Source organism: Arvicanthis niloticus, chromosome 6 (genome assembly GCF_011762505.2).
Source record: "Arvicanthis niloticus isolate mArvNil1 chromosome 6, mArvNil1.pat.X, whole genome shotgun sequence".
Taxonomy (NCBI): Eukaryota; Metazoa; Chordata; class Mammalia; order Rodentia; family Muridae; genus Arvicanthis; species Arvicanthis niloticus.
In genome coordinates, this window is record NC_047663.1 from 53,618,991 (window position 1) to 53,643,708 (window position 24,718).

Below are 24,718 nucleotides of genomic sequence, written 5' to 3' on the forward strand. Positions count from 1 at the left end.
ACTCTTCAGAGCGGAATAACCAGCACGGCTAGGCATCTAAGCTTTGTGGGCAATTACGCATGGCAGCCTGACTCAGTGGCTGCTGTCCATGCGGCTACGCCTTCTGTGTGGCTCTTGCCTTACACAGGTCCTGCTGTCTGGACACCCAGACACAGGGTCACCCACTTATTTGCACAAGGACACATGACTTCCTCAGTACAACCAGCCACCACCAAGGTCACACACTGCATATTAACATGATAGCCCTCAGGATACCCAGCACACAGAGGGTGACTGGGATCCACTGGCAGCTGTGGGGCAATGGCTATCTGAGGGACTTCTGGCTACCGACAAAATCACTGACAGAAGACAAGGGACACAACCGGGCCAGTGCTCTAGAAAGGTCTCCAGAGCTCCTCAGCTCTGTTCTCTACCCAAGCAATGTACACCAAGGGCCTGGAGCGGTGGAAAATTTATTGAGAGCAGGTGTTGTGTACCAAAAGGGTGCTGGGCTTTCAGTCATCGTTGGCAGGTGTCACAGCGGGTGGTCCCTTTATTGCTATCAGTTGGTTGGCCACACTGCAACGACCACAATAGCCACGAGCAGCAATAAAATCACCATTATCATCCCTGCAAAAGAGAAGCAGAACACGCCTCTTTTAATGAGCTGCACCAGAAAAAAAAAAAAAAAAAAAAAGCATCACAGTCTATAAGTACCTGGAGAAGGCAGTGAGCACAGCTCAGGCTTTGCAGGCGGGTGGGCACAGCACACGGGACTCCACGGAGCCTATAAACAGCCATTGCCACCTTGAGAGCTGTGCCAAGACTCCCAGGTTGCAAGACAGAACCCTGGGAGGGCCAGGCCCAGGCCTCAGCATTTGCCTCTCCTGTGCACACCAAGCTCCTTGCTCCAGCTATCCAGTGCCTCCTAAATGCTGAGCATGGAAGGTCATCTTTGTTACAGGATTTAAAACTCTGAAACACCGATAGAGCAAAATGCCTAATGTTAATAGGCCATTGCTGGCTGTGGTCTATTTTTGTGCAATGAATACTTTGGATTGTTTATTTTTTTGAGACAGGATCTTGTGTGTCCCAGGCTGATCTTGAACTCACTCTGTAGCCAAGGATAACTTTGAACCTCTGATCTTTATGCTTCCAACTTCCAAGTGTTGGCATTCCAGATGGGTGTCACCACATCTGGTTTGTGTGGTGCTGGAGACTGTAATCCAGGGTCCTTGATTTGTTTTGTTTGTTTTTCAAGACAGGATTTCCCTGTGCAACAGGGCCCTGGGTGCACTTTGTAGACTCACAGAGTTCTGCCAGCCTCTGCCCCCTGAGTACTGGGATTAAAGGTGTGACCCACCATGCTCAACTAAGCCAGGGTCTTGTACACACTTGGCAATCATTGAACCAACCGAGCCACACCTTCAGGCCACTTTGACACTTTTAGTCACCCCAAAAGTGAAGGAAGGAGCCATAACACCCTGTCCTCAGTCTCTAAAGCTTCCGATATTTCTTATCTGTTTGCTTGTAGAGGAGAAGCCTGTTGTGTTACTGGATTCTGGCTCTCAGTCTCCATTTCTTTCATCTAGGGAGCTCTTTCCTTTCTTCTGTGTAAATTCAGCCGTGCACAACATAGGGTCTTAGTGTATTTTCTCAGCTACTACTTCAACGTGTTGGCAGTGAGAAGGTGTGTACACGTGGGTTAACGTTCTCATATCTTGGAGACTCGGGAGATTGTCATCTTTTTTTTTCACTTCTGCCTTGGGAAGTACTCCTGCTTGCCTGACTGCTCCCTGCCGGCAGGAGTCCCACCACATAGCAGTTCTTTTGCATCTCCTGACTGGAAAGCTGCTCCCGGCTGGGGTGATACACCATGCAGTATCGGAGAAGGAAAACACAACAGGCAGGAGCTGGTGGCCAGGCTCTGGGGGCCATAATGGGGCAAATTCTTGCAACTCCAAGGCCTGGAATTCGCCTGGGAGCCAGAGAGGAACATGGCCACTGCAGCTTAGATGGGCTCTGGCTGACAAGCTCTAGCTGCTCAGCTGTGTACAGCAAAGGCTTCTCCAGGGGCTGGGGTGGCCAGTGGTAGCGATGCCACAGGTCTTGAATTTTCAAGTCATGGTGATGATGGAAATGGTGGAATAAGCAGTGGAGGAAGATGCAGGAAGAGCGGCTTCTCAAGGCAAAAGCACCCATTTTAGTTTATATGCTCTATGGGAATAGGCCTTGAGCTCCAGCTGATGTGGACGGAGCATCGGAACACCAGCCTAAACCTGCCTTGCTCCTGAATTGGCCTGTTCCCCACAAAGCTGTCGGAGCTTTGTGAATTTGTGAATTTGGTCGGGTTGCCTCTTTGCTCAAAGGTCTGCAGTGACTCCAGCCGAGATCCAGATTCTACTGTAGCCTACAAGGCCACGCACAATCGGACTCACTGTCCTGCAAGCCCCTCTGAGCTCTCGTCATCTGGCTTCCTTCACTTCTCCAACATGGCACACCTCTTGCTTTTGTACACATTGAACTTTCTGCCTGGTGGTTCTCTCTGGGGTTACTCTTCCTGGAGCCCTCTTTGGTGATTTGCAGTCACTGGTGCTTCCTATATCACTTCTGAGGTGCCAGCTCTCATGTGTCTCCTCCCCTTGGAAGGTCAGTGTCCACGGAAGGAATGGGAATGTGCCTTCCCATTCGTTACTATATTGCAGGAACTAATGGAGAGCCGGCACACAGAGACGCCATATACATGTAATAAATGGAGAAGCACACTGAATACTTGGAAGGGCAAGAAGAAACAGGAAGATACAGGAAGAGCAGTGAATAGGGAGGAAGAAACTGGGAAAAAAATGTGTCAAATAGGAAATTAAAAAAATGATCCAAACCAACCAGCAAATATCACAGGGACATGGAGCCAGTGTCTTAGGTTCTAGAAGTTTGAAGAGGACAGGAAGTTTCAGCTGAAGGGGTGTTGCCTTAAAGGTACTCATGTGTCTACCACAGAAACTGAGTCAGACACATGCATGCACACATCCCCTTGAAGGGACTTCCCTCTTGACACCATGGACAATGACTTGATAGCAAGCAACACAGTAGGGGCTTATCCAAAGACAAAAAGGAAACTTCAACAGCAAAGACAAACAAGACTTTTGTATTTTAAATGCTTTCAGGCAAAGACAAGTCTATTTTCAACAACCTTAAGTAAACATGGGGCTGGACGCATGGAGGAGGTCATTTCTAGGTGAGAAGAAAGTGATAAGCAGAGTCCAGCTGTAGCTCTGGGATCTTTTGGGCCAAGAAGACTTGGCTTAGAGGCCTGATCACAGCAACCATGTTTAGTCTGGAGATGTCCTGGAAATATGGATCCTTTCAAAGGCACTAAAGCTCAGCCCAGCTGAGGTCACAGCTAGTCATAAGGTTCGGGGCTCAGGACAAGGAGTGTATTACCTGGCTCACTGTTCCATAATTCAATACTCTATGTTCTGTATACAAGGAAGCAGACATTCTGGAGGGCTGCATGGGAATCCAGGTGGATCTGCTCTCATCTGTGCCTTTAACCTCTTCCTAAACCATGGGAGCCCACCCAGGGCTCTTGACACCCGACAGAACACAGGGTTCACCAGGGATAGAGGGCCAAAGTTAGGATACAATTCCTTTTCTTTTTTTGTTTTCTTTCTTTTTTTGTTTTGTTTTGTTTGTTTGTTTGTTTGTTTCGAGACAGGGTTTCTCTGTGTAGCCCTGGCTGCTGTCCTGGAACTCACTCTGTAGACCAGGCTGGCCTCGAACTCAGAAATCCGCCTGCCTCTGCCTCCCAAGTGCTGGGATTAAAGGCGTGCGCCACCACTGCCTGGCTACAATTCCTTTTCTTCATCTTCTTCTCTTTGCACCCTCCCTCTACATTTTATGGTGGAGATACAACACACACACACACACACACACACACACACACACACACACACACACAAACACACACACACACACACACTTACTCACTCTTAGTAAAAGCAGCCAAGAACATTCACTGTCATGAACCTTTAACAAGAACTGGTTCTTGGCCAGTCTGCTTCCATGTGCACCTTCACTTGCCCCACGGCCAAAAATTGGTCCCTGGTGTATGTCACCTGCAGGCTTACAGTAAGAGTCACTGACAGAAGAGGCGCTGTCACATAACCACAGCAGGCTTGAGCCTCCATCTTTCTGACATGGACAGTGGTCTAAGTTTGCAGGATGGCCTCTAGAACAACCTGAGCCATACATACTGAATCAACTCTCAAAGACAGAAATTGGGGTGTTTTCCTTTTCCTCCTAACAGGGCTCCAGCCTCTGGGGCTCTCACTATCCATCCCCAGCTGAGGAAATGTTTGACATTTCAGAACGAACTGACAGTTGAATTCCTGGGAGCCTGCCAACGTCTAAACAATGAGCACTCTGGGCCCAGCCCTAGCTCAGAACACCTGTGGGGCTCGGCTTTGGTTGCATCCTCTGCATTTCACTCAGCTCCTGGTGGCACCTGGCCTGGCAGATGTTTACTCCCAAGACTCAAGAGCCCCTTTCAAGGGGCAGGCACCGAGGTGCCAAGGGTTAGGTTACAAGAGTGGGGGGAAATGTCCATTTTCTTTGGTCAGTTTACCAGATGAGCACCCAACACTTGGGATATTTACAAGTCTAGCATATGGCAACTTAAAGAGATGAAAGAAAACAAACTCCCCTTCAGATTAGGAAGGGACATTAATTAACACCAAATCTTCGGAACAGGGGTGTGTTTTCTGAAGAATGTTCATCTGGATTAATGGCCCATGCTTTTTTTCCCCAGTGAAACACTGGAAACCACTGAATGACTGCTTGTGCTGCCAACACCCCTACCACAGCAGAGGGAGGTAACTGCTCTTGCCCTTAGTGTTCACTGGATAAGTGGAAAAAAAAGGAAAACTTGGAGGCTAGCTTTTCTAGGGAATAGTAGCCATTTTCACGCTGTAGCTGCAGGGTAGTGTTGGAGGAACGCTCAACAGGAGGCGAGGAGAGGTGTGGAGTCGGGAGGCATCTGGGTGACACAGGGAATCCCTGTCCAGAAATTCTTTTTATTCGGGTTTGTTATAAGACAAGCCATCCTGACTCCCTGCTACTTGTTTTGAACCAAAACACACATTCTCACTGTTTGTCTTATGTGTCACACTGTGAAGTGTCAGGGCCCATAGGCCAACCCCACACAGCCTGTGAGGATGAGACACGCGTGACTGACGCCTGCAGTGGGTGAGTTTCCTCTCACAGTTGTGCTGTCAAAGGTGGCATTTGCTTAAGCATTAACCAGTCGGTTCTTGCAGATCAAACATCAATTTTTGAAATATTTTATTTTAGTTTTGCAGCAGACTCCAGAGCCAAAGGTAGGGATTGAGCAGGACAAAAGACAGAACCGGGGTATTTATTTTCAAAAGTTCATGTAAATGTCCTCTTGAATCTCATCACTAGGTAAATAAGCCAAGAAAGAAGAGGACTGTGGGCGAAGGGGAATATGTTTGCTTTTTGCTTTTTTGGATTAATTGACAGCTGGAAAATGCAGCCTACTCTGACGCAGTCTATGCTACAAGCCTGCTCATGGTGTGGACACCACAGCTTTCCACCAACCGACCTCACCGCTCAGCGGGCCAGCCAGCCAGACACTGGTGGCCAGGACAGCACCTCCCGCCCCTGGTCTCATCCTTCCTGAGGATACTTTACCTCAGGGGTGTACGTGTAATTGCCTTTAGTAATATTTTCATTAAAACACCAGGCAAAAGGCAAAGAAGAGCCTTTCATGAGTTTGGTTTTGTTCTTGTCTGACATGCAAGCCATCACTGAGCTTTTCTTTCTTGTTTGTGGCTGAGGTGGCAGCATCCTCCGTCTTCAGCATGTATGCATGTTTATGTGCATGTGTGCAGGTCAGAGGTCAACTTCAGGTGTCATTCTGCAGGACATATCCGTCTTTATTTCTTGAGACAGGGTCTCTCACAGGCATGGGACTATGAGATCTGCTAGGCTGGTTGGTTTGGGAGTCCCTGGGATTCATCTGTCCTTCATTTCCAGTGTTAAGATTACAGGCACACACTCCTGTTGGCTCTGGGGATCGAGCTCACAGTTTTTGTGCTTGCAAGGTTTTAGCAGCTGAGCTATTCCCTCAGCCCACCCTCAGTCTTTATGGAGGCCACATTCTCCACCTGCTCTTTCTACCCACTACCTTCTTCCATTCTCAGCTATCTCCAGTGCCACAGGCTCAATGCTCAGCTTAGGCATGGTGTCTCCCATCAAGGCTGCTCAGTCCCATACATCCTGCCTCTCCTGGAGACCAAGAAAACATCTTCAAGGCCACATCTATACAAGGCCATGTTCAGGAAGGATGGTCCTTCATCTTTAAGTTCTTATGTTATGGATCCCCCACCCAACTACCCAGGTCATGGGATCTCTGAGAAGAGAGACCATACACACACAGTCTGAGGTAGTAGAGGGACACGGGTTGCATAATCAGGGACATAGGACTTCAAGTTCATCACTGAGTAGCTAAGATTCCTGGGGAAACGGTCTCAGCTCTGAGTTTGGTTCTACCATTTGTAAGATGAGTCTACCTAGTACCAGCACTGCAAGCATGTTATAAGAATTTGATATGAACAAGGACATGGGGTTTTTGGAACGTAAGTGGCTCTCAGTGTCTACCTACTGCCAAGAACAGTGTAGAGGAGACGCCCCATGTCTTCGAATGTCCCACAAGACAGCCTGCGTCAGGGTAACGGCAGTCATGTCACTTATTCCAAAGAACATGAGGAGCGAAGGCAGAGGAACACTAGGGTGGCATTTGGTAGAAACAGAGACCAATTCTAACTGGGCCGGGACATGATGACGGAGTCCAGGAAAGGTCGGAAGTTCACAGTGGAATATCTGGCAGCATCCACCCCAGTTATTAGCTCCAGGAAGGACAGCTGTGCTAGCTGATGCCGGCTGAGTCAAAAGGCAGGCAGAGCTCAGCCCAGTGGCCGCCAGGTGAGAGAGCCTGTGAGGAGCTGAACCTTGGAGGAAGTGGAGGTCAGAGTCAGGGCACGGGCTGAGCACAGAGGTGCAGCAAGAGAAGGAGGTTAAACTAAACCGAAAGGGGACTTACTGCTAGACCCTGGGCAGTTGGGGAAAAGGTACAAGGAGGAAGCCATGGGCTAGGGAGCCTGGGAGTTGTGGCTATTTGGGCATGAAGGGGAAAATTACTAATACCAGGGATACTGAGAAGGACAATCGGCACACAAGGAGAACAGAAGTCACGTAAGAATAATAAATACATACATAAATGCACCCATGCCTTTAATCCCAGCACTTGGGGAGTGGTAGAAATAGGTGGATCTCCATAAGTTCAAAGCCAGCCTGCTCTACATAGTGAGTTCCAGGTCAGCTAGGGCTATATAGCAAAGCTTGTCTAAAAAGAAATGAAAAAAATCTTTACCGTGCCCAAAGCCTGCTACTCACACCACAGGGCAACCACTGGTGGGAAGAGCAGAGACTTGCACTCCCTCAGGAGCCCCATGATGGTAGCTGGCCAGCAGCAGAGCTGGCTGTGGGCAGAAGGCCCACATCTCTGGGTGGGAGTGTCTTGGAGCTGGACTCAGCAAGCTGGAGAGTCCCTACTTGGGTCCCTGGAGAATGAAGGTAGCACAGCATGGTGTGGGACATGCAGGTGACAATGTAGCCCCCCTAAAGGTCCACACAGCAAGGCAAAAACCTGGCTAACATATAGGACCTGTGCTTGTTTGAGTTCTGACTGAAAACAGAAATTCTGGGATACACAGTGTTTAATCTTCACTCTGTCTCCTTGTCTCATGCTGGGTAACAAACAGGCCTTGCCTTTAGAAGGCACCATGGTCTGCGGACCATGCAGAGGGAAGAAGGCAGCCTTCAGACACCTTCCTGGTCCTTCTCCAGCCTCTGCAGGCAAACTACCCAGTCCGTCTACACACAGCTTCCTCGGGGTAATGAGGGACATGTGCACTGACATGTGCACGTTTCCCAGGGTTGCACGAGGTTTTGCCAGGATCTGGGACCTGGCACACTGGTGGCACTGATTAATGGTGACTTTACTTGCAGAAGAGCATCAGCCTCCTGAAGGTACACAGCATGCTTCTTCCTTAGACCGGTCTTTAGAAAGGCCAGGCCAGTGCTATCCAGGCAGCTGTGCTGGCTAGATGTGTGCTGAGGTGACTGTGAGAGGACAGAGGCACCTTGCCCCACCTGGAGTGAAGCCCCGAGTGCTGGCACCACAGTAGCCCAGCAGCAGTGCTGGCAACAGTAGGGAAAGCCCTGGTAACATGGAAACAGAAATAGAAGGGGAGGCGACAGCAGTTCCAGAGACACATCTGGGGGCCAGAGGGAGCAACCGCTCTCAGCAGGAAATGGGAAGCAATGAGGCCACCTGAAGTGGGGGAGGGGGAAGGAGAACTGGCCTAGAAACAGGAAATTAAAAGGAATTAAGACAGTGAAGGAGGTGGAGCAGAGGGGCTGGTGGGTAGCCTAATAACGGAAGGCAGGCTCTGGACCCAGGGCCCAACACTTGGCTCAGCATCAGGTAGCTGTGGAGCGGAGGTCTAGGCGGCAGGCCATGGACTGGCCAGCAACAGAGACTCTGTGTGAGTACTCGTCTCACTGGCCAGACGATGGGTCACAACAAGAGGGGAGACTTGGTCAAGTGGTTCTAATGTGGACAAGAGCACTGTGGAGAAGCCACTTGTGATGGCCCATGTTCATAGTGCTAGTCCTGCACTGGGGAGGTTGAGGCAGGGGGATCATGAATTTGAGGTTATGCTGGGTTATATAGGAGACTTCATTATGTATTTTTACAGTACTACCCTAGAAAGAATTTACTCAGGAGCGTGATGTGCACCCATAATGTTCACTGAGTGTGGATACATGCCGAGATGCACGGCTTGCTCTTCCTGGAACTGTCAGCTTCATGAGGGCAGCAGGAAACCAAGTGCAATTGTGCCCACCTCCCAAAAGAAAGCAAACTCTGAAGTGATAATGTTCCCTAAAGGGGGTGAGCAGAACCTTAATAGCTGCTCCCTGCACAGAAAGTGCTGAAGCTTCTAGGCCCTATCTGTGTTCTTAAAGTGTTGTCCATTTCCTGTCTCTGAAGTAAGCTCGTCTCAACACTCACCACAGATCAACAGCAGAATCCAATCGCAAATAGATAATCCTTCGCACCGGCAATCAAAAGTGGCACATTAGGAGTTGTCAAGGCAGTAATTTAAAGTTAGCTCTCTGGTGCATCAATACTTGCTAAGAAACATCCCCTGGCCGTGCTGTATGTTACCCCTGGGAATGTGAATCTATCTGGCAGGAATTCAACTGTCTTGGAAAAGCCAGGCAGGAACACTGTTATGGATATCTTGTTTTGACAATTCCCTCTGGACTGCGTGTCAAAAGATTTCTGGATGGTTCCAGCCAGGCTATGGATTCACTATAACAAACTCCTTCATTTGTCCTGCTTACACCAGGCTGTGCCACCTGGCATTAATTAGGAACACCTGGCAAGGTGACCCAGAGGCTCAGCATTGTCACCCATCAGTGGTGAAGAGTGAAGCACCTGGACAGGGTCAAAGGGCATGAGAGCTGAGGCGAGTCCGAGTTCCAGACCCCAGGGCGGCATGTAAGAGGTGGCTAGTGGCCTTGGCTCTTCACCCTGACCCTGCCTCTGTACACAGCTGACACAGTGGTGTTCAGAAGAGGTCACCAGGTAGCTTTTGCCAGCACTCTGTGCAGTGAGTGGTGCACAGCCAGGGCTCAGGATATGGTCCTGGCCACGTCCAAGCAACAACAGACCATAGACTTAGCCCTAACTTAAACCTGGTTGGACAAGCCATCCCTTCTGTAAGTAACACCAATCATCTGAATCCATTTCATGGGTTTTCTTGTTTTGTTTTGAACCTAAATGAATCATTTCATCCTGCTTGAAACCTTTAGAAGACAGATGGACAACAGGATTCCCTGGAAACGTCTTAAGTGCAGCATGCGAGTGCTTTCTTATTGCCAGTTTAATCTCGAGGGCAGCTGGGAGGCGTTGCCTTGGAGCACGTGGTCCTGGGCTGCATCTCCTAACTCTGAAGGAGTCCAGCTCCAAACAGAAACTACTCCCACAAGTACAGTGGCACCTTCCCCACAACAGGTCCTTTTCCTTCGTAGTGCCATAGCTTATGATTCTGTAAGTGCTCTCTAATCAATGCCAAAGATGCTGTTTGAAAAGTCAAGATGGAAAAAAAGATGGGCTCCAGTTTGGAGGCCATAGGCACTTGGAGTAAATATCATAGCACAACCTCTGTAAACACGGCCAACAAGAAAATGCTGGATGAACAGATTAATTGCTTAGATCCCTCCTTCTCCAGGACATCCAGGTATGGAGACCTCTGAGTGTCTGGTTCAGGCAGGTCCCAGGCAACTGCATGAGGTCCCTGCCATTATTGTGCGTTTAGTGAAGGCCACAGCCATTAACTTCACTAGTGCTGGGAGTTTTATACGCATCTTGTATATGCTATGTAGGCCATCCATGGAGCTGCTCAGTAAATACTTAAGTGAGCGATAAAGGCCCTCACTGCTGACATGGCTTGGTCAGCATAGCTAGTTTCTGAGTCTGCATTCTGTACCTACAGCAGTGAACAGAGCAGACGGGCAAGCCGCTGCCTTCATGATTTGATGCTGGAAGGGGCAGAGAAGTTGAAGAGACAACTCAATGTAGTTAAAGAGATAACTCAATGTAGTGGAAGCTGTTATCGAGCCAGAAGAAAAGGACAGCTTCTTTCTTCCTGGTGGGAATCTAGATGGAAGCTCAAAGCTGTCTCTCTTCTTCAGGTTTGAGGGCCATACAGGGAGGAGATGCTAATGCTTTTTGAAAATTAATCATCCAACAGTGGGGTGGGAAAGCATACTGCAGGTAAGAGGAGGGTGTCTTCCCAGGAGGCATTAGGAAACTTCCAATTTCAAATGTTAATAGCGTGGAAGCTTAGAAATAACACATTACGAGAGTTTCTTGGAATGAAGGGTGACGTAATGACAACTGGAAGCAGGCAGGGAACTTATTATAGAAGGCGGCAAAGGGAGAGAGCTGGAGAGGAGGGCCTCGGCCGTGGACTCCAGCCCTTTGCAGGATGAGAGTTGTCAGGCAGGAAGCTGGTTCCTGCTTGGTCTGTGGGGGACGTGGGATCTCATATGGAGTGGGAAGTAGTGTGCTGGTCCTTGTATAGCTGCTATTCATCAAGTGGCCCACTTTGACTGTTCTATGCCTAAATGAAAACTATACTTCTTAAGTTGATGGCTGCTTTTATTAGAGGCCGTTTCACTTCATCACGGCGCTGGCAGAGAGCTGCAGAGTCCTGGCCACCAGCTGGTCTCTGAAATTGAGAGGAAGCCAGGTTGAGGTTGTAGAAGTAAGATGCAATAATAGATGCAAGATGTCACCCTATGCTTAGACGACCTGGGGGAAATGCACTTCTAGTAATGGTGGGGTTGTTAGACCATTTCCAGAGCTCTGTCACCCTGCAGGCCACATCTGCCCCAGCTAGCCTCGGTGTTCCTTTGGTCTCTAAGGTGACATGAATTACATTTGGAACCAAGGGCCACAGTGGCAAGGGATACAGTGACAAGAAAGACAACTGTTAAGGGATATGGGAGGAAAGAAAAGAAAAACACCAGCAAAAGAACAGCCAGACACCTTTCATGTTAAAAGCCAAGTCTCTTCTCAAATACCTGGAACATAAGCTGTAACTATTTGTTGTGGCCATGAAGCTTGTTCCCATCACAGAAGGAGAAAAATTCAAAGGTCACTAGCATTTAAGTGGACATCATGAGGCAGTCTGAGCTCTCTTACCCATCATCTCCATGCAGAGTGTGTCACCTTCCAGCTGTACAGCAATGGGAGCTCCCTGACATATGCACATGTGTGTGAATGTGAGGTCTCCCTCTGTGCACCAAGGCAGCATGGGAGAGGCCTCTGATCAGTGCTGGGCAGCCCCCTACCCTTGGGCCTGAATATTCTCAGCAAAACTAGAGCTGGCTGCCAGGCTTTTCTTGAAAACGTTCTCTCCCTCATTCTTCCCCAGCTGTATCATGAAAACAGATTTCAAAATGTATGTTCACAAAATCCTCCAACACTCTGCATGTGTGTAAAAATGACTAAATAAAAAGCCTATAGATACAGGAGAATTCACATTTGGCCTGTGGGAAGTATGATGGTTTCATCTTCATCTTTGACATGAATGGATTTAGAATTACCTAGGAAATATGTATCTCTAGGCATTTCCAGAGATGATTAACTGTAGAGGCATAAACGGGGAAGACCCACCCTGAAGTGGGTGGCAGTATCCTATGGGCTGTGGTCTCAGACTGAAGAAAGAAGAGAAAGACAGGTGAGTGCTGACATCCCATCTCCGCCTCCTGAAATGTCCAGTGTGATGGAGCAGCCTCGGCCACTGAGCCTTCAGGATGGAGTGCAGACTCTCAAACTGTGAGCCATGATGCATCTGTCATCCTTAAGCTGCTTTCTGTTAGTCAGCTCACTGGAGCAACAGGAAAAATAACTAATAAAGAAAGGACATGCTCTCACTGGGCCCCAAGTGTTCCTCTCCCTAAGATTTGGTTCACAACTTTAATGCTAAAGGTACAATGAGGAGCTTGGCAGCAGGAATGGAATGAAGGCTACACCTGGCTAACTTCTCAGCAGCAGGATGAAAGCTATCGGCATTGTGAGCTCCCTGGGACCCAACATGGATGGTACAAGGAGAACAAGAAGAGACATTCCAGCTGTGCTCCACGTCGGCTCATGGGGAAAGGGTCCTTTACCCAGAGCAGCACTGATGCTTACAGGCCAGTTTAGGAAACCACAGGAGGGATAGGCCAGCCAGGCTGCAGGGTTCTCCAATGAGCATGTGGCACAAATACAGGCTTTTCACCCTCTCGAGGGAAGGAACATGGACTTGTGATGCTGCACCTCCAGTCACTACTATCCTCACTCTTCACTACTCCTGAAGACGCCCTCCTGTGAACAGCATGTCATCTGAGATCCCTAAAGTTTGCCTTTCACACAGGGTAGCTTCTAATGATGTTATAGCAGCAAATGCCAAGTGAAACCTCGGGGCTAGAAATAGGGACCTCCAATCACCTTCGTGGCCTGAGACATAAACCTCTGGTAAGCGCCTGGAACCGACCAGACAGTGTTTCTATTGAACCCTCTACAAACACGGACAAGATACCAGATCCTAAGTGCTAGGATCTGGTCAGCTGAAACACTTACACAGAGATTCTGCCAGCAAGGACGATGTAAGGCGAGAGGACACACTGCATCAGAGCTGGAAGGCTGAAACAGCTATGCTCCCTAAGCAAGGAATAGGGCTTGAGTCACTTCAGAGGACCTGGCAAACAAGGGCAAGTCTTTTCCTCTCTACTTAAGATGTTCAGTGTGGGGGGGTGCAGTTCCTGGTGGCACATGTGCTTAACATGTGTGAGGCCCTGGGTTTGACCCCCAACCATGGCTATGGTTAAAAAAATTAATAAATGAAGATAATTGACGCGTAAGGGGCCGAAATAGGTCAGAAATGTATGGTTATAACGAAGGTCACACTGGTGAAGGACACATGACTAAGTATTACGCCCATACCAGGGATGTGCCTGTCATGTGATGTGTGCAAATACAAATACCTGCCTTCCAAGGGCATGCTACCTGTGCCAATAATAAAAGGTATGTGAGAATAATAATTAAGGTGCTATTAACTCTTGCTTGTCTGCTCCTCTGGAAAGAAAGATAGAATAGATGATCTAGAATGTTAGATCTGGTTTTGAAACGTTTGCTGGCTTTGCTAGACATGACCTGTAAGTTATGTCAGATGTCATTTCATAGGACAGCCCCAGCAAAACAATCAGGTTTCCCAGGTGGCCTCCCATTCTCAAGATGCCATGCTTGCCTGCACCTCTGGGCCTGGCCTGGATCTTCACAGCTCATACTGCTCAAAGTCTCGGCTCAGGAACACTCCCACCCCACCCCTACGAACCCCAAATAGACTCTTCTCTGTGAGCTCACTACACCTTAGATGTGCTTTTCCTATGCCTCCGCATACAGATCATGTACAATGCAAAGTATTAACTTCACTAAGTTAACGATTCATTGGGCGAGTGAATTGCTAACTGTCATAGTCTGAATTCTTTAAGAGAGCAGGCTATATTTTGCTGTGACTGCCCTTCCTGTCACCACTTACGCACAGAGGTCCTCTGATCCTATGCTGTAACCCTTGATGAGAATTTTACCATTGTCCAACTTTATCGCTAGGTCACTGGGTAAACATTATATAGTATATTTGCACAGACTACACATGGCTGTATCACTGTATAATAAAATCTTTGGGGAACAAGTCATACATTTGATCTTTCATTGACTAAATGTCATTATACAGTGCATGGCTACATACAGTCAACACTTGTTTCTGCTCGGGTTGACTGGGTAGAAGTGCATTACTTAGATTCATTCTCTGGAATATTAGGAGTCAGAATAGACTTCAAGTGACTTTGTGACTCAGTGGCAGTTACCAAACAGTACCTGGACCAGAGCAGCTGCTCAATGAACACATGTTGAATGAGTGAATGAATAAGCAGTGGACTCGTGAACAGAGAAGTTATTGAGGTAATTAAAAAGCTCTGGTCGTGATGAACTACAAAGGGGCTAAAATACTAAGTGCAAAATCAGGGTATTCCACATTTGTGGCTAGCGACACAGGTGTGACATCTAGGCAGACAGAGTCTGTTCTTCCGTTCAATCCTATGACTGTGCCTAGCTTTCAGTAAACCGGAAGGCTGCAGCAGCCATTCACAGGTTTCCTTCTGAGATCATGTGCACTCCCTCACTCACACCCTGTTCTGTACTGAGGGACAGTCCCACTTCACAGTTCACCGGTTCCCTGAACCCTTTTTAGCATCCTTTCTTTAAAGACATTCTTGAGAAAAAGTTACTGAAAATTACCTGCAGTGAGAGAGTTGGTGCTGAGGGGAGCTTTACTCCATGGAATAGAGCCAGGCTCAGCAAGCGGCTCACCCAAGAGCTTGTTAGAAATGCAACTTCCGGTCATGCCCAGGAGTCTGAGTTTGGAAGATTTCTCCTGGTTCTGACAACAAATACACACTCATGAAAGGAAGGACATTCTCCTTCCTCAGGGCACTAGACAGGAACTAGCTAGGAGCCCTATTCAAGAGGCAGGTCACTGTGCCAGGGGCGAGGCAAGTACCCAGTCTCTATTGGCTGATAAAAGAGCTTCATGAAAAATAGGCTATCCCAGAATGTGTCGGACACACAAACTGTCACAAATCAACCCCCACACAACATCCCCCCAGCCTCGTTTCCTCCTGAGGAAGTTTGTAGGGCGCTGATCGGCAGCTGACAGGGCCAAAGGACTGTTCCCGTTCACAACAAAAAGATTCCAGGAAACATGTCCACCAGATTGCCAGACTTTCCATCCAGCATCAGGGAGCCTGCTCAGAGTTCCTACTCTTCTTCCTCATAGCGGGGAAGACAGGGCCTAAAAGAGGAAGAACAGAATAGCGCCTATCAAGCAGAAGAGAGCAGGGTGCCTTTATTTCCCATCATGATGGCTGGGCCAGGGTGACAGTCATTTCTCATATCAGATTCCTCTTTTTGATAAGATTTGCATTCTCAAACCCACTGAACTGTCCACTAGTCAGGGGAGGAGGGCCCTTCTCACTCTGGTGAGTCTAGCCACCATCGCTTGCCACTCCAGGGGACACCCATAGCTAGCCTCCCACGAGAGTTATTCAGAAGGCTCAGGCAGTTCCCCCTCCAGCCCCCCACTCCATGAGCTGAGACCTTCTTGAATACTGTGGTTGAGGAAACAGAAGGAGTGCCTAGTGATTACTTCCTCATGGTCCCCACATTCTTCACACGTATTGCCTGTGCCCCCCGGAACATGTCTACATTCTTGATAGCAGGATTGCAATGTAAGTTCTGTCTCCTCTGGGCACTCTTTATGGGCACACTGAGACATCCTCAGAGCAAGCTGTGCCTTTCCTCTCTTCGCGCCCCTCCTTCCTACTGCCACGCTCTGCGGGCTAGTCCGAGTTCTCTTTCTAAGAATGTAATAAACATTTCAGCACGATCTTTTCAATCCACATTATTTATAATATTCTGGACATCCATTGAGCCTGGCTAGAAAGCTGAGCAATAAATCAAACTTAACAACAATAACAACCACAAAAGACAGAGAGAGAGAGAGAGAGAGAGAGAGAGAGAGAGAGAGAGGAGAGAGAGAGAGAGAGAGAGGAGGGAGGGAGGGAGAAGGAGAGGAGGGGATCACTCTTGGCGGGGATTGAGCCTGAGATGTTATATTACCCAAAGGGTTTTGTTCTGTTCAGGAAAGTGAGATGGGGAGGAGCCTTGGGTCTGGGATGGCATGGAGTCGGGAACTAGAATCCACAGGCATAACCATAACTTTGTATAGACCTCAAACGAGCTCACCTCTCAGGGGTGCCATGAGGATAAATGAGATACGTGGGAAGCACTCTGAATGCCTCAAAGAAAAGCAACTGAACCCAGTTCTCCTCACTGGGTCCCAAAGGTCATCTTCTCCAAACAGAGGAGAACCAAAGACCCCCTCCTCTCCTGGAGCTGCTGTCACTACTCATTAATGTCCCTTTGGTTTTCAGTGAGGTTGGAGGGGGGGATGAGGAGGCATGCAGAAAGTTTAGGACAACCTGGTCTTCAGGTCTGGCTCCAGCCCCCATCCTGGAGAGGGGACTCTTCTCCCACTGCCAGGGAGGGCTGTGCCAGGCCACACACAGCCAGAGGGCTCACTGCCGAGGATTCTGCTCCTGCTTGGGTGGGACATGGACATAGGAAATCCAAGCCTGTGGAGCGGGCCTGTGTTTACGTGGCTAGACCTCAGCTTGACAGCTGCAGAGGTATATAGTCTGCATTCTGGGACCACTCCATGGGGGTTCTCTTGTCAGTTTCCTGGATATGGGATTCTGCTCCTCTTCCATTTCTTTGGATGCGCTGAGTATAAGATCAGCATCATCCAGCCCACACAGTTAACAAACAGAGTCTAACGCTGGTCTGGGGAAATGACTGTGACTGGTCCTTGGCTGTGAACCTCCACCTGGTTGCTGGCTTTGCTTTCAGTCATCACTCTACCAATGAATAACCAAAGCAGCTAATGTGATATACACATTTGTTTAAACGAGGCTGTCAGGAACACGACAGCTTCTTTGTAATGTCTAGCAGGATGCAGAAGGTGCCCACATCTTTATTACTCAGCCTTAAATTTGACACCTCCGTGGAAATGCTATTTCTTTTGTTCTGATAATGCCACATTCTCCAGGCTGCAGCCTGCTTGGGCTGTGCCCTTCGCCCAGGCCTCTTGGATCCCTTTCTTCAGATTCCTACTCTTACTGGGTCTATGAGGACACCTTTCCCTCAGCCATGGTGCTCTTCCATTCTCACTTCCCATCACCTCTACTCAGAGAACCCGTCCAGCCGCTGGAGGGACACCACTGCCGCCCTGTGACCCCACCATAGTGCTCTCTTTCTGACAATGGCATTCTATATTTCCCTCTTACAGCTTACATGCTGCCATCTCTCTGCCCAGACAGTAAGACACAAGCAAGCCATGACTTTAAAGGACTGTTGTGCTCAAATCCTGACTTTTTCCAAACAACGAGACAGGAGTGTGTAAGTATGTGTACACGGTATGTATACAATCACTAGGAGTCTGTTCAGTAAACAATCACTTTCTTACTGGGAAAAGCTTTGTCGTTTGTGTGTCATGGCATACCCCCTGACCTCCAAATGGGATCTGTTCTGATCCAAACATTGGCAGAAGGGTCAGCCAAGGTGACAGTTGTAGGCCTCATGGTTTATGTGTCAAGCTATGGTGACTTGTGTTAGCATTCTGTCTAAACTCCACCCTCACAGTTACCTGGCAACAGCCAGGTAGGCCTGGCCCACTATAAAAGGGACTGCCTGGCCCCTCCTCTCTCTCTTGCCTCTTGCTTCTCCCTGTCCCCTCACCCCTTCCCCTTCCCCTTCCCTTCCCTCTCTCTCCACATGCTCATGGCCGGCCTCTACTCCTCTCTCTCTCTCTCTCTCTCTCTCTCTCTCTCTCTCTCTCTCTCTCTCTCTCCCTCTCCCTCTCCCTCTCCCTCTCCCTCTGCTTCTACTACCCTCTTAACTCCCCTCCCCATTCCCTGAATAAACTCTATTCTATACTATACCCTATAGTTGTATGGCTGGTCCCTCAGGGGGAAGAGATGTCTTGGCATGGGCCCATTGAGACATCCCCTTCCCCCATACCTCACCACACACCTCCACAGAACATATTCTATCTCTATCTTTTTATAAACACATCAACTTGGGCATTCAAAGTGAAGCTTGACAACCCATAGCCTAGCACATGAGGCTGAACATGAGCTCAGATGGATAATACAGAGCCCGGCAGGCTGACCCCATACACCTCCTCACAGTGAACATGACCTCTATGAGAAACCTACCATTTGTGTGTGTGTGGAAATGTGATTCTCTGGGGCCCCACCACCAAAAGTTATCAAATAACACATTTAATTATAGACCTATATCTTATAGCATAAATTGTGACTAAAGAATAAATTTCTTGGGGCAAAATTTTTGGCCATCAGCAGGGGATGGGAACTTTCCCAGCACTTGTGAAATGAGAACTTTTAGGTCACTGGTGAATAAACTTACTTGCAGTCAGGGTCACCTTTCACCACCCACTCCTGGCACATGTCTCAGTTCTAAGCAGGAGTTAGGATGAGCATCTCCATGACTTCAGCCAATTACAGAGCACCTCTCTTCTAGCTAACGGCTCTGAACTGCTGGAGGACCTCCCACAATTTCTTACATCAAGATCTGAGGCTCTGCAGAGACAGGCTGAGGCAAGGTTGGTGAGGACTGTGGGTAAAGACAAGGCAGAGTAAAGAGAAGCCCATCAGTCTCCACCCCCCTACTAATCCACTCTGTAATAAGCAGGCACCCCTGCCTAGGGAATAAACAAGGCTCAAGACAGACACCAGTCCCCAAAGAATTTGCAAGGTAGCCAGGAAGACAGACATTTAATCATACAAAGAAGCAATTAGGTAAAAAGTAACAGCAGACATTTAAATAATCATACAAAGAAGCAATTAGGTAAAAAGTAACAGGAAACAGGGATTCCTGAAAAGAACTAAGGCAGTGAGGCTGTTAGACCAGAGGCCTTCCCAGCAGGAGGGAGCAGTAAGTATCCAGAGATTCACAGAACTGAAAGGGCCTTGTGGCTGGAACAGGCTGTGACAGAGAGACATCAAGGCAAATCTGGAGAGTCAGGACTAATTCCTGCAGTACCTGGAGGCCATGATCAGAAGCTCCATTTGGCTCTAAGTAATCAGGAAGCCGCTGGAGATTAAGAATGGCAGCATCATACTTACGTTCTGTGGTTATCTGTATGGAAACTGGACAGGAGGAACCATTCAAGTCTAAGACATGACCGAGATAACTACTTCAAAAGACTGCTCGAGAGTCTGACCACAGAATCCAGGCAAGCTGATGTGTGGCACTGGAGTGGCGGCAGGAGAAATGCATACTTGAGAATTGAACGCCAGGGCTTCCTTTTGGATAAGGCAGGGCACCAGGCTAGAAAAGGGGGACTGGAGCTCTATTTTAGTAACTGGGCCAATGACATGTTATTTACTAGGAACCTAGGGATGTGCTGTGATGGCTCTGGGATGCTGCAGATATCATATGCACAGTCCAGTGGAACCTCAGAAGAGAGGTGACAAAGAACAGAGGAGGAGGCACAGAGCAGTAGGGGTGGGAGAGAAGCAGCAGGAGGAGGAACTGAGGAAAAAGTGGGGAGGGGAGGGAGCTTTGTGAGGACACCAAGCTTTACTAAGGTTGGCAAAGGGGACTGAAAGAAGCCTATGGCTTTGTCCACCTGTGCAGGATGCCAGCAGTAGTAGTAGCAGCAGCAGCAGCAGCGGTAGGAGGAGGAGGGGGAGAAGAAGGGGGAGGAGGTACTGCTGTGCATCAAGCAAGATGCTCTTGGTCTGCTAAGCCTCATCTCTTAGTACACGGCTCCCTGGCAATGCTGGCACACTATCCAAGGGTCACTGTTATGCCATCTGAAGTTCAAGAGTATTTTCTCTTTAGAGTTGGGCTTGGGACTTGAAGCCAGGTTTGACTAGCTACGAAGAGTTTATGAAAATGTTCACACTACAGATAAAGAACTAAGAAGATGATCATGGCAGGCCACGTGGGACCTTTAAGAGGGGATTAGGACCTGTGGGCTCTGCCTTTAACCTACTCACCTACTCTGTGGTGAGTAGGTTATCTGGAGATTGGATCCGTCATATAAGCCAGCCTGGCTTTGTCTCTTAGACACACTTCCGTTTTCATGCAATGCCTGAGCTGCCTAGGACTCTACCGAGTCCCTACCGGCAAGAAGTCCTCATTCTCTGCAGCTCCATAGCTGTGCACTGTTCAGTCTCCAGAAGTGTAAGCTGCATAAACCTTTAGAAGAACTAAGGCTTGGAGAAGTTAAGTGTGTGGAATCTCTTCTAAAAGACTCTGGTGGAGCAGAGTAAGGTACAACATAGCAACACTGTCACAGGTTCGAGATTCAGAGGTACATGTGTACACATGGGGCCTGAGAGAAACCAGAGGCCTGAGTGTCATCAAGATGAAGGTGGGCAATGGAGAGCCTCTGAAAGGTATTAGGAAGAACGAGGGTAGAGGTTAAGAGTGGTCAGAAGCAAATCTGCATTTTCCAAAGACCCCATTCCATGGGTTTTAATGCAAGAAGAGATGCGATGGAGCAAAGTGATCCAGGAGACAAGTTAGGGCAGGACAGGAGCAATCTGGTAGAGAGCAAGAGTGGATGAAGGCAAGGAGCAGGGAGGACGGTGGTGCATGAACCCCACAGGTGCAAGGGACGAGGAATCAACAAGAACCAGCATCAGGTAGTACGTGGAGGCTGAGCAGGGCTGAGAACCGCTTGAGAGTGAGTGGCTGGAGGTCTTGCCCATCAGCATGGGAGATGAGAAAAAGAAGTGGGGCTGGAGATGACAGAAGCCTGGTTCTGGATGCCTCAGGTTTGCTATACACAGGCTTTGGCAGCACACTATTTGCTTTTCCTTCACTAGCATCATGGAGAACTTGATTTGAGGTAGTGAGTAACTTGGGGAAGTGCTCATGTCTTAGTTGGGGTTTCATGTAGATCTATGCCTACTGTGAGCACCCTAATGCAGGGGTCTGCTTGGCCTTGAGTAATCTGCCTACTGTGAGCACCCTAATGCAGGGGTCTGCTTGGCCTTGAGTAATCTGCCTACTGTGAGCACCCTAATGCAGGGGTCTGCTCGGCCTTGAGTAATCACAAAGGTGTGGAGAGGGCTCAGGTATGGGTCTAGCAGTGACAGCTGGCAGACGACTTCTAGGAATGCCCTACTGAGACCTCCTGCTCATTGAGGCAGATGATACCCGTGTTCTCTTCCCACTGCCGAGACTCTCAGACATGTTTTTGATACAGCTATTATTTTCTTAGTGGTCTGATATCCTATTACTGTAACTCTTCTTCCTTTGGCATCTTGGGATGCATTCCTTCACTACCTAGTCTTCCAAACTTAAGGCTTCAAAGCATTGTATAAAATTTTCAATAGAAAAGTACATCCTCCTCACTCACGTTACATTGGCATTATCGCTTGGGTCTTAGAATCCCCAAGAGGCTTGAATATTGAATCTTGGTGCCCAGCCCATGTACTGCTGGGATGTGGTAGACCTTTAGGAAGTGGGATTAGGTCACCAGAGGAGGTATCCTTGAACAGGACACCAGGACCCCTCTCCTCTCTGCTTCCTGTTTGTCACAAGGCAAGCAGTTGTGATCTACAAAAGGCTCCCCACAACGGATCTTCTGTCTCATCGTGAGCCCTCAAACAGGGAGCCAACCGATGATAGACTGAAACCCTTTCGAAGCAGGAACCATAGCAAATCCTTTCTGCTACATCAATTTTCTCAGGGAGTTTTGTCAAAGAGGCAGAGAACTAACATGGGCACGGGTCCCATTGCCTTCGTCACTTGTAACTATCATATCATCTTGTAACCTGAACACATTCAAGAATAGAGTTATGGAGATAAATCTTGGTTTTTCTCTTCCTTTACCCAACCGAAGAACTTCATTTATCTGTCCTCCAGACACTCAAGACTCTACCAGCACAATGTAGGCTGAGCACAGTGTAGTAAGATAAAGGGAGTTACACAACGGTGGCAAAGCTAGACAGGAAGCCTAGGGATGACAAGGTCCAGGAAGCCCAACAGGTGTCCTCGAGAGGAAAAATGGATTACTCACAGCTAAAGACCCAGGTGATCCCTGCTTACCAGAGACCAAGAGACTCCACCATACAAAGCTCACAGCACCATTCACAGAAGCATCTGAACCTTGTGATATCAAGAAATATCACATGTTGTGAGATAATTAGAAACCGCTTTTCTTGGGCAAGGGATGGAGTTCACACCCCCAGAATGCACTGGGTCTTGGGGTCTATCTTAGTACCCAGGCCCTGACATACAGAGGAAATTACTTTTCTCAACCGAGTCTTTTCTTTCTATGAATATTCTATCATCTTCTATATTTAAAGTAGACTTGTCAGAGTTTTCATGTCACTAGATTAAAACAGAAACTCAGGACAAATGTTTCCTTTGACAACCTGGATTGCATAGCACCACAGTGGATGCAAACATTGTTTTCCTAGGCTTAGGATTAAAGCAAGTTTAAGAATGACTATTTCTGATGCTTTGGAGCACAGTGCTTTTCTTTTTCTTCTTTCTTTCCTTCCTTCCTTCTTTCCTTCCTTCCTTTCTTTCCTTCCTTCTTTTCTTTTTTTTTTAAAGAATTATTTTGTTACCTAAACACAAATTTATCACAATCTCTTAAGAAAAGTCTGGTGGAAAACATAGCCAGATAGTACTTGAGAAATTTTTTCTGCAGCTGGGAGCTAGCGGCTACAGTACTGGGAAAGGCCATTTTACTGCGGTGTACTTCCTCAGGAGAGGAAATGATTTCTGAGAATACTGAAGCCTTCTTTATTCCAACGCAGACGAGCAACACCTGTACACAATCTTTTGAGACAACAATAAGACTTTTCTGGGGTTTCGTGTCATGACCGTTTAATTTAATAGCTCTGAGAGTTTAGACAGGACACTAATACCCCAGTTAACTGGCATGTTCAGGGAACCAGGGATTCCAGTTAATGTAATTTTTCCATCAACTCACAGCAACCCATTTGTGTAGTGATATTTTTCAGCAGGGCGAGGGGACTTGGACAGCTCTTTTTAGGGGTCACAACCATATGGGTTGTCTTTCAAGTTTATGCTTTAAAAAAAAAAACCAACATTTTGCCCTATTAAATCTTAATTAATAAATCACCAATACTCAACCATGTAGTGAAAGGCTCACCAATACAAACAAACAAACAAACAAGAAGGTTAAATTCAATTCTGATAACCGTAGTCAAAGAAAACAGATCCAGAGGCAGGATAAAACATTTCCCTCCAGATGCACACAGCACAGGAGGTGACAGCCCAGACCTGCGCTGCCTCTGGGAAGGTGGAGATAAACAACACGTACTTTTGGGCTCAGAAGTTTGTAGTTTACATATGGATGGTGTAGGAAGCATCAGAAGACATTTGAGATGACAGTTGTTTAAGAAATTCTTTCTTTAAAAGCATATAAAGCTATTCTTGATTTTGAACAGCCCCAAAAGATGAAACATACATGTTTAAAAAGCAGGGCTGGGCATCAAACCTCTGACCTGACACTTGCTAGGCTGAAGTGTGACTGTTTGCACTCCCAGCTGCTGAAAAGTACTTTGTTGTGGTTTTTTTTCAGACATGGTCTCACTATGTGGCCTTGGCTGGCCTGGAAGTCACTGGCTAGTCTCGAACTCACAGAGATGATCTACCTCTGCCTCCCTGTGTTGAGATGGCATGGCATATGCCACCACACTCTCTACGATACTTGTTGAGAAGAAAATAAACATAGAATTTTCTCTAAATCTTTTAATTGAAAGCATAATGGCTGACTCCATACCTACACTTTAACTTACCAGAATGAGGAAGCTTTGAGAGTTCACAGGTAAAAAGACCATCAAATAATTTTTCATTTGACTTTGTAGGACCTAAAGACCCTGGGGCCCTTCTCAGTCCCCCCCCCCCCCCCCCCGCACTTTAATTAGCAACTCAGTCTTTCCTGGTTATGAGTTAGGCTTGGTTGCCGGCCGGTGGTTTTGGCCTTAGAATCTTGCACTTTCTAGGTTCTGCTCTTCAGCTTCCCAGGCCCCAGCCTTCGAGATTCTTCTCCATTGGTCCAAAATGGGGCCCAGGAATTGGCATTTTCGGCAGGAACACCATTTGCTTTATCATCAAGGAAAGTTTAAGACGGCCTGGATAATGGGGTATGTTGACTAGTTTTATGTCAACTGAACACAAGCTAGATGTATCTGAAAGGAGAAAACCTCAATTGAGAAAACGTCTCCTTAGGATCCAGCTGAAAGGCATTTTCTTAATTAGTGATTGATGGGGAAGAGCCCAGCCCATTGTCAGTGGGACCACCCCTGGGCTGGTCCATGGCCTCCACATCAGCTCCTGCCTCCAGGTTCCTGTCCTGTGTGAGTTCCTGTCCTGACTTCCTTCACTGATGGACTACAATGTAGAAGT

The 24,718-nt window shown here is 47.9% G+C and overlaps 1 protein-coding gene across 4 annotated transcripts in view; it reads right to left on the bottom strand.

The window, feature by feature from the left end:
* Positions 1 to 434: 434 nt before the first annotated feature.
* The window catches only part of Stx8 (syntaxin 8), a 228,667-nt gene continuing 204,383 nt past the window's right edge, over positions 435 to 24,718 (bottom strand). For 2 of the 4 annotated variants that reach the window (XM_076936582.1, XM_034504309.2), the window contains one exon: positions 435 to 609. In XM_076936582.1, the coding sequence (XP_076792697.1) occupies positions 542 to 609 (68 nt within the window). In that variant the 3' untranslated portion in view covers positions 435 to 541. Of the gene's footprint in view, positions 11,361 to 24,718 lie in introns of all 4 variants that reach the window. The other 2 variants (XM_076936583.1, XM_076936581.1) reach the window with 1 other exon arrangement.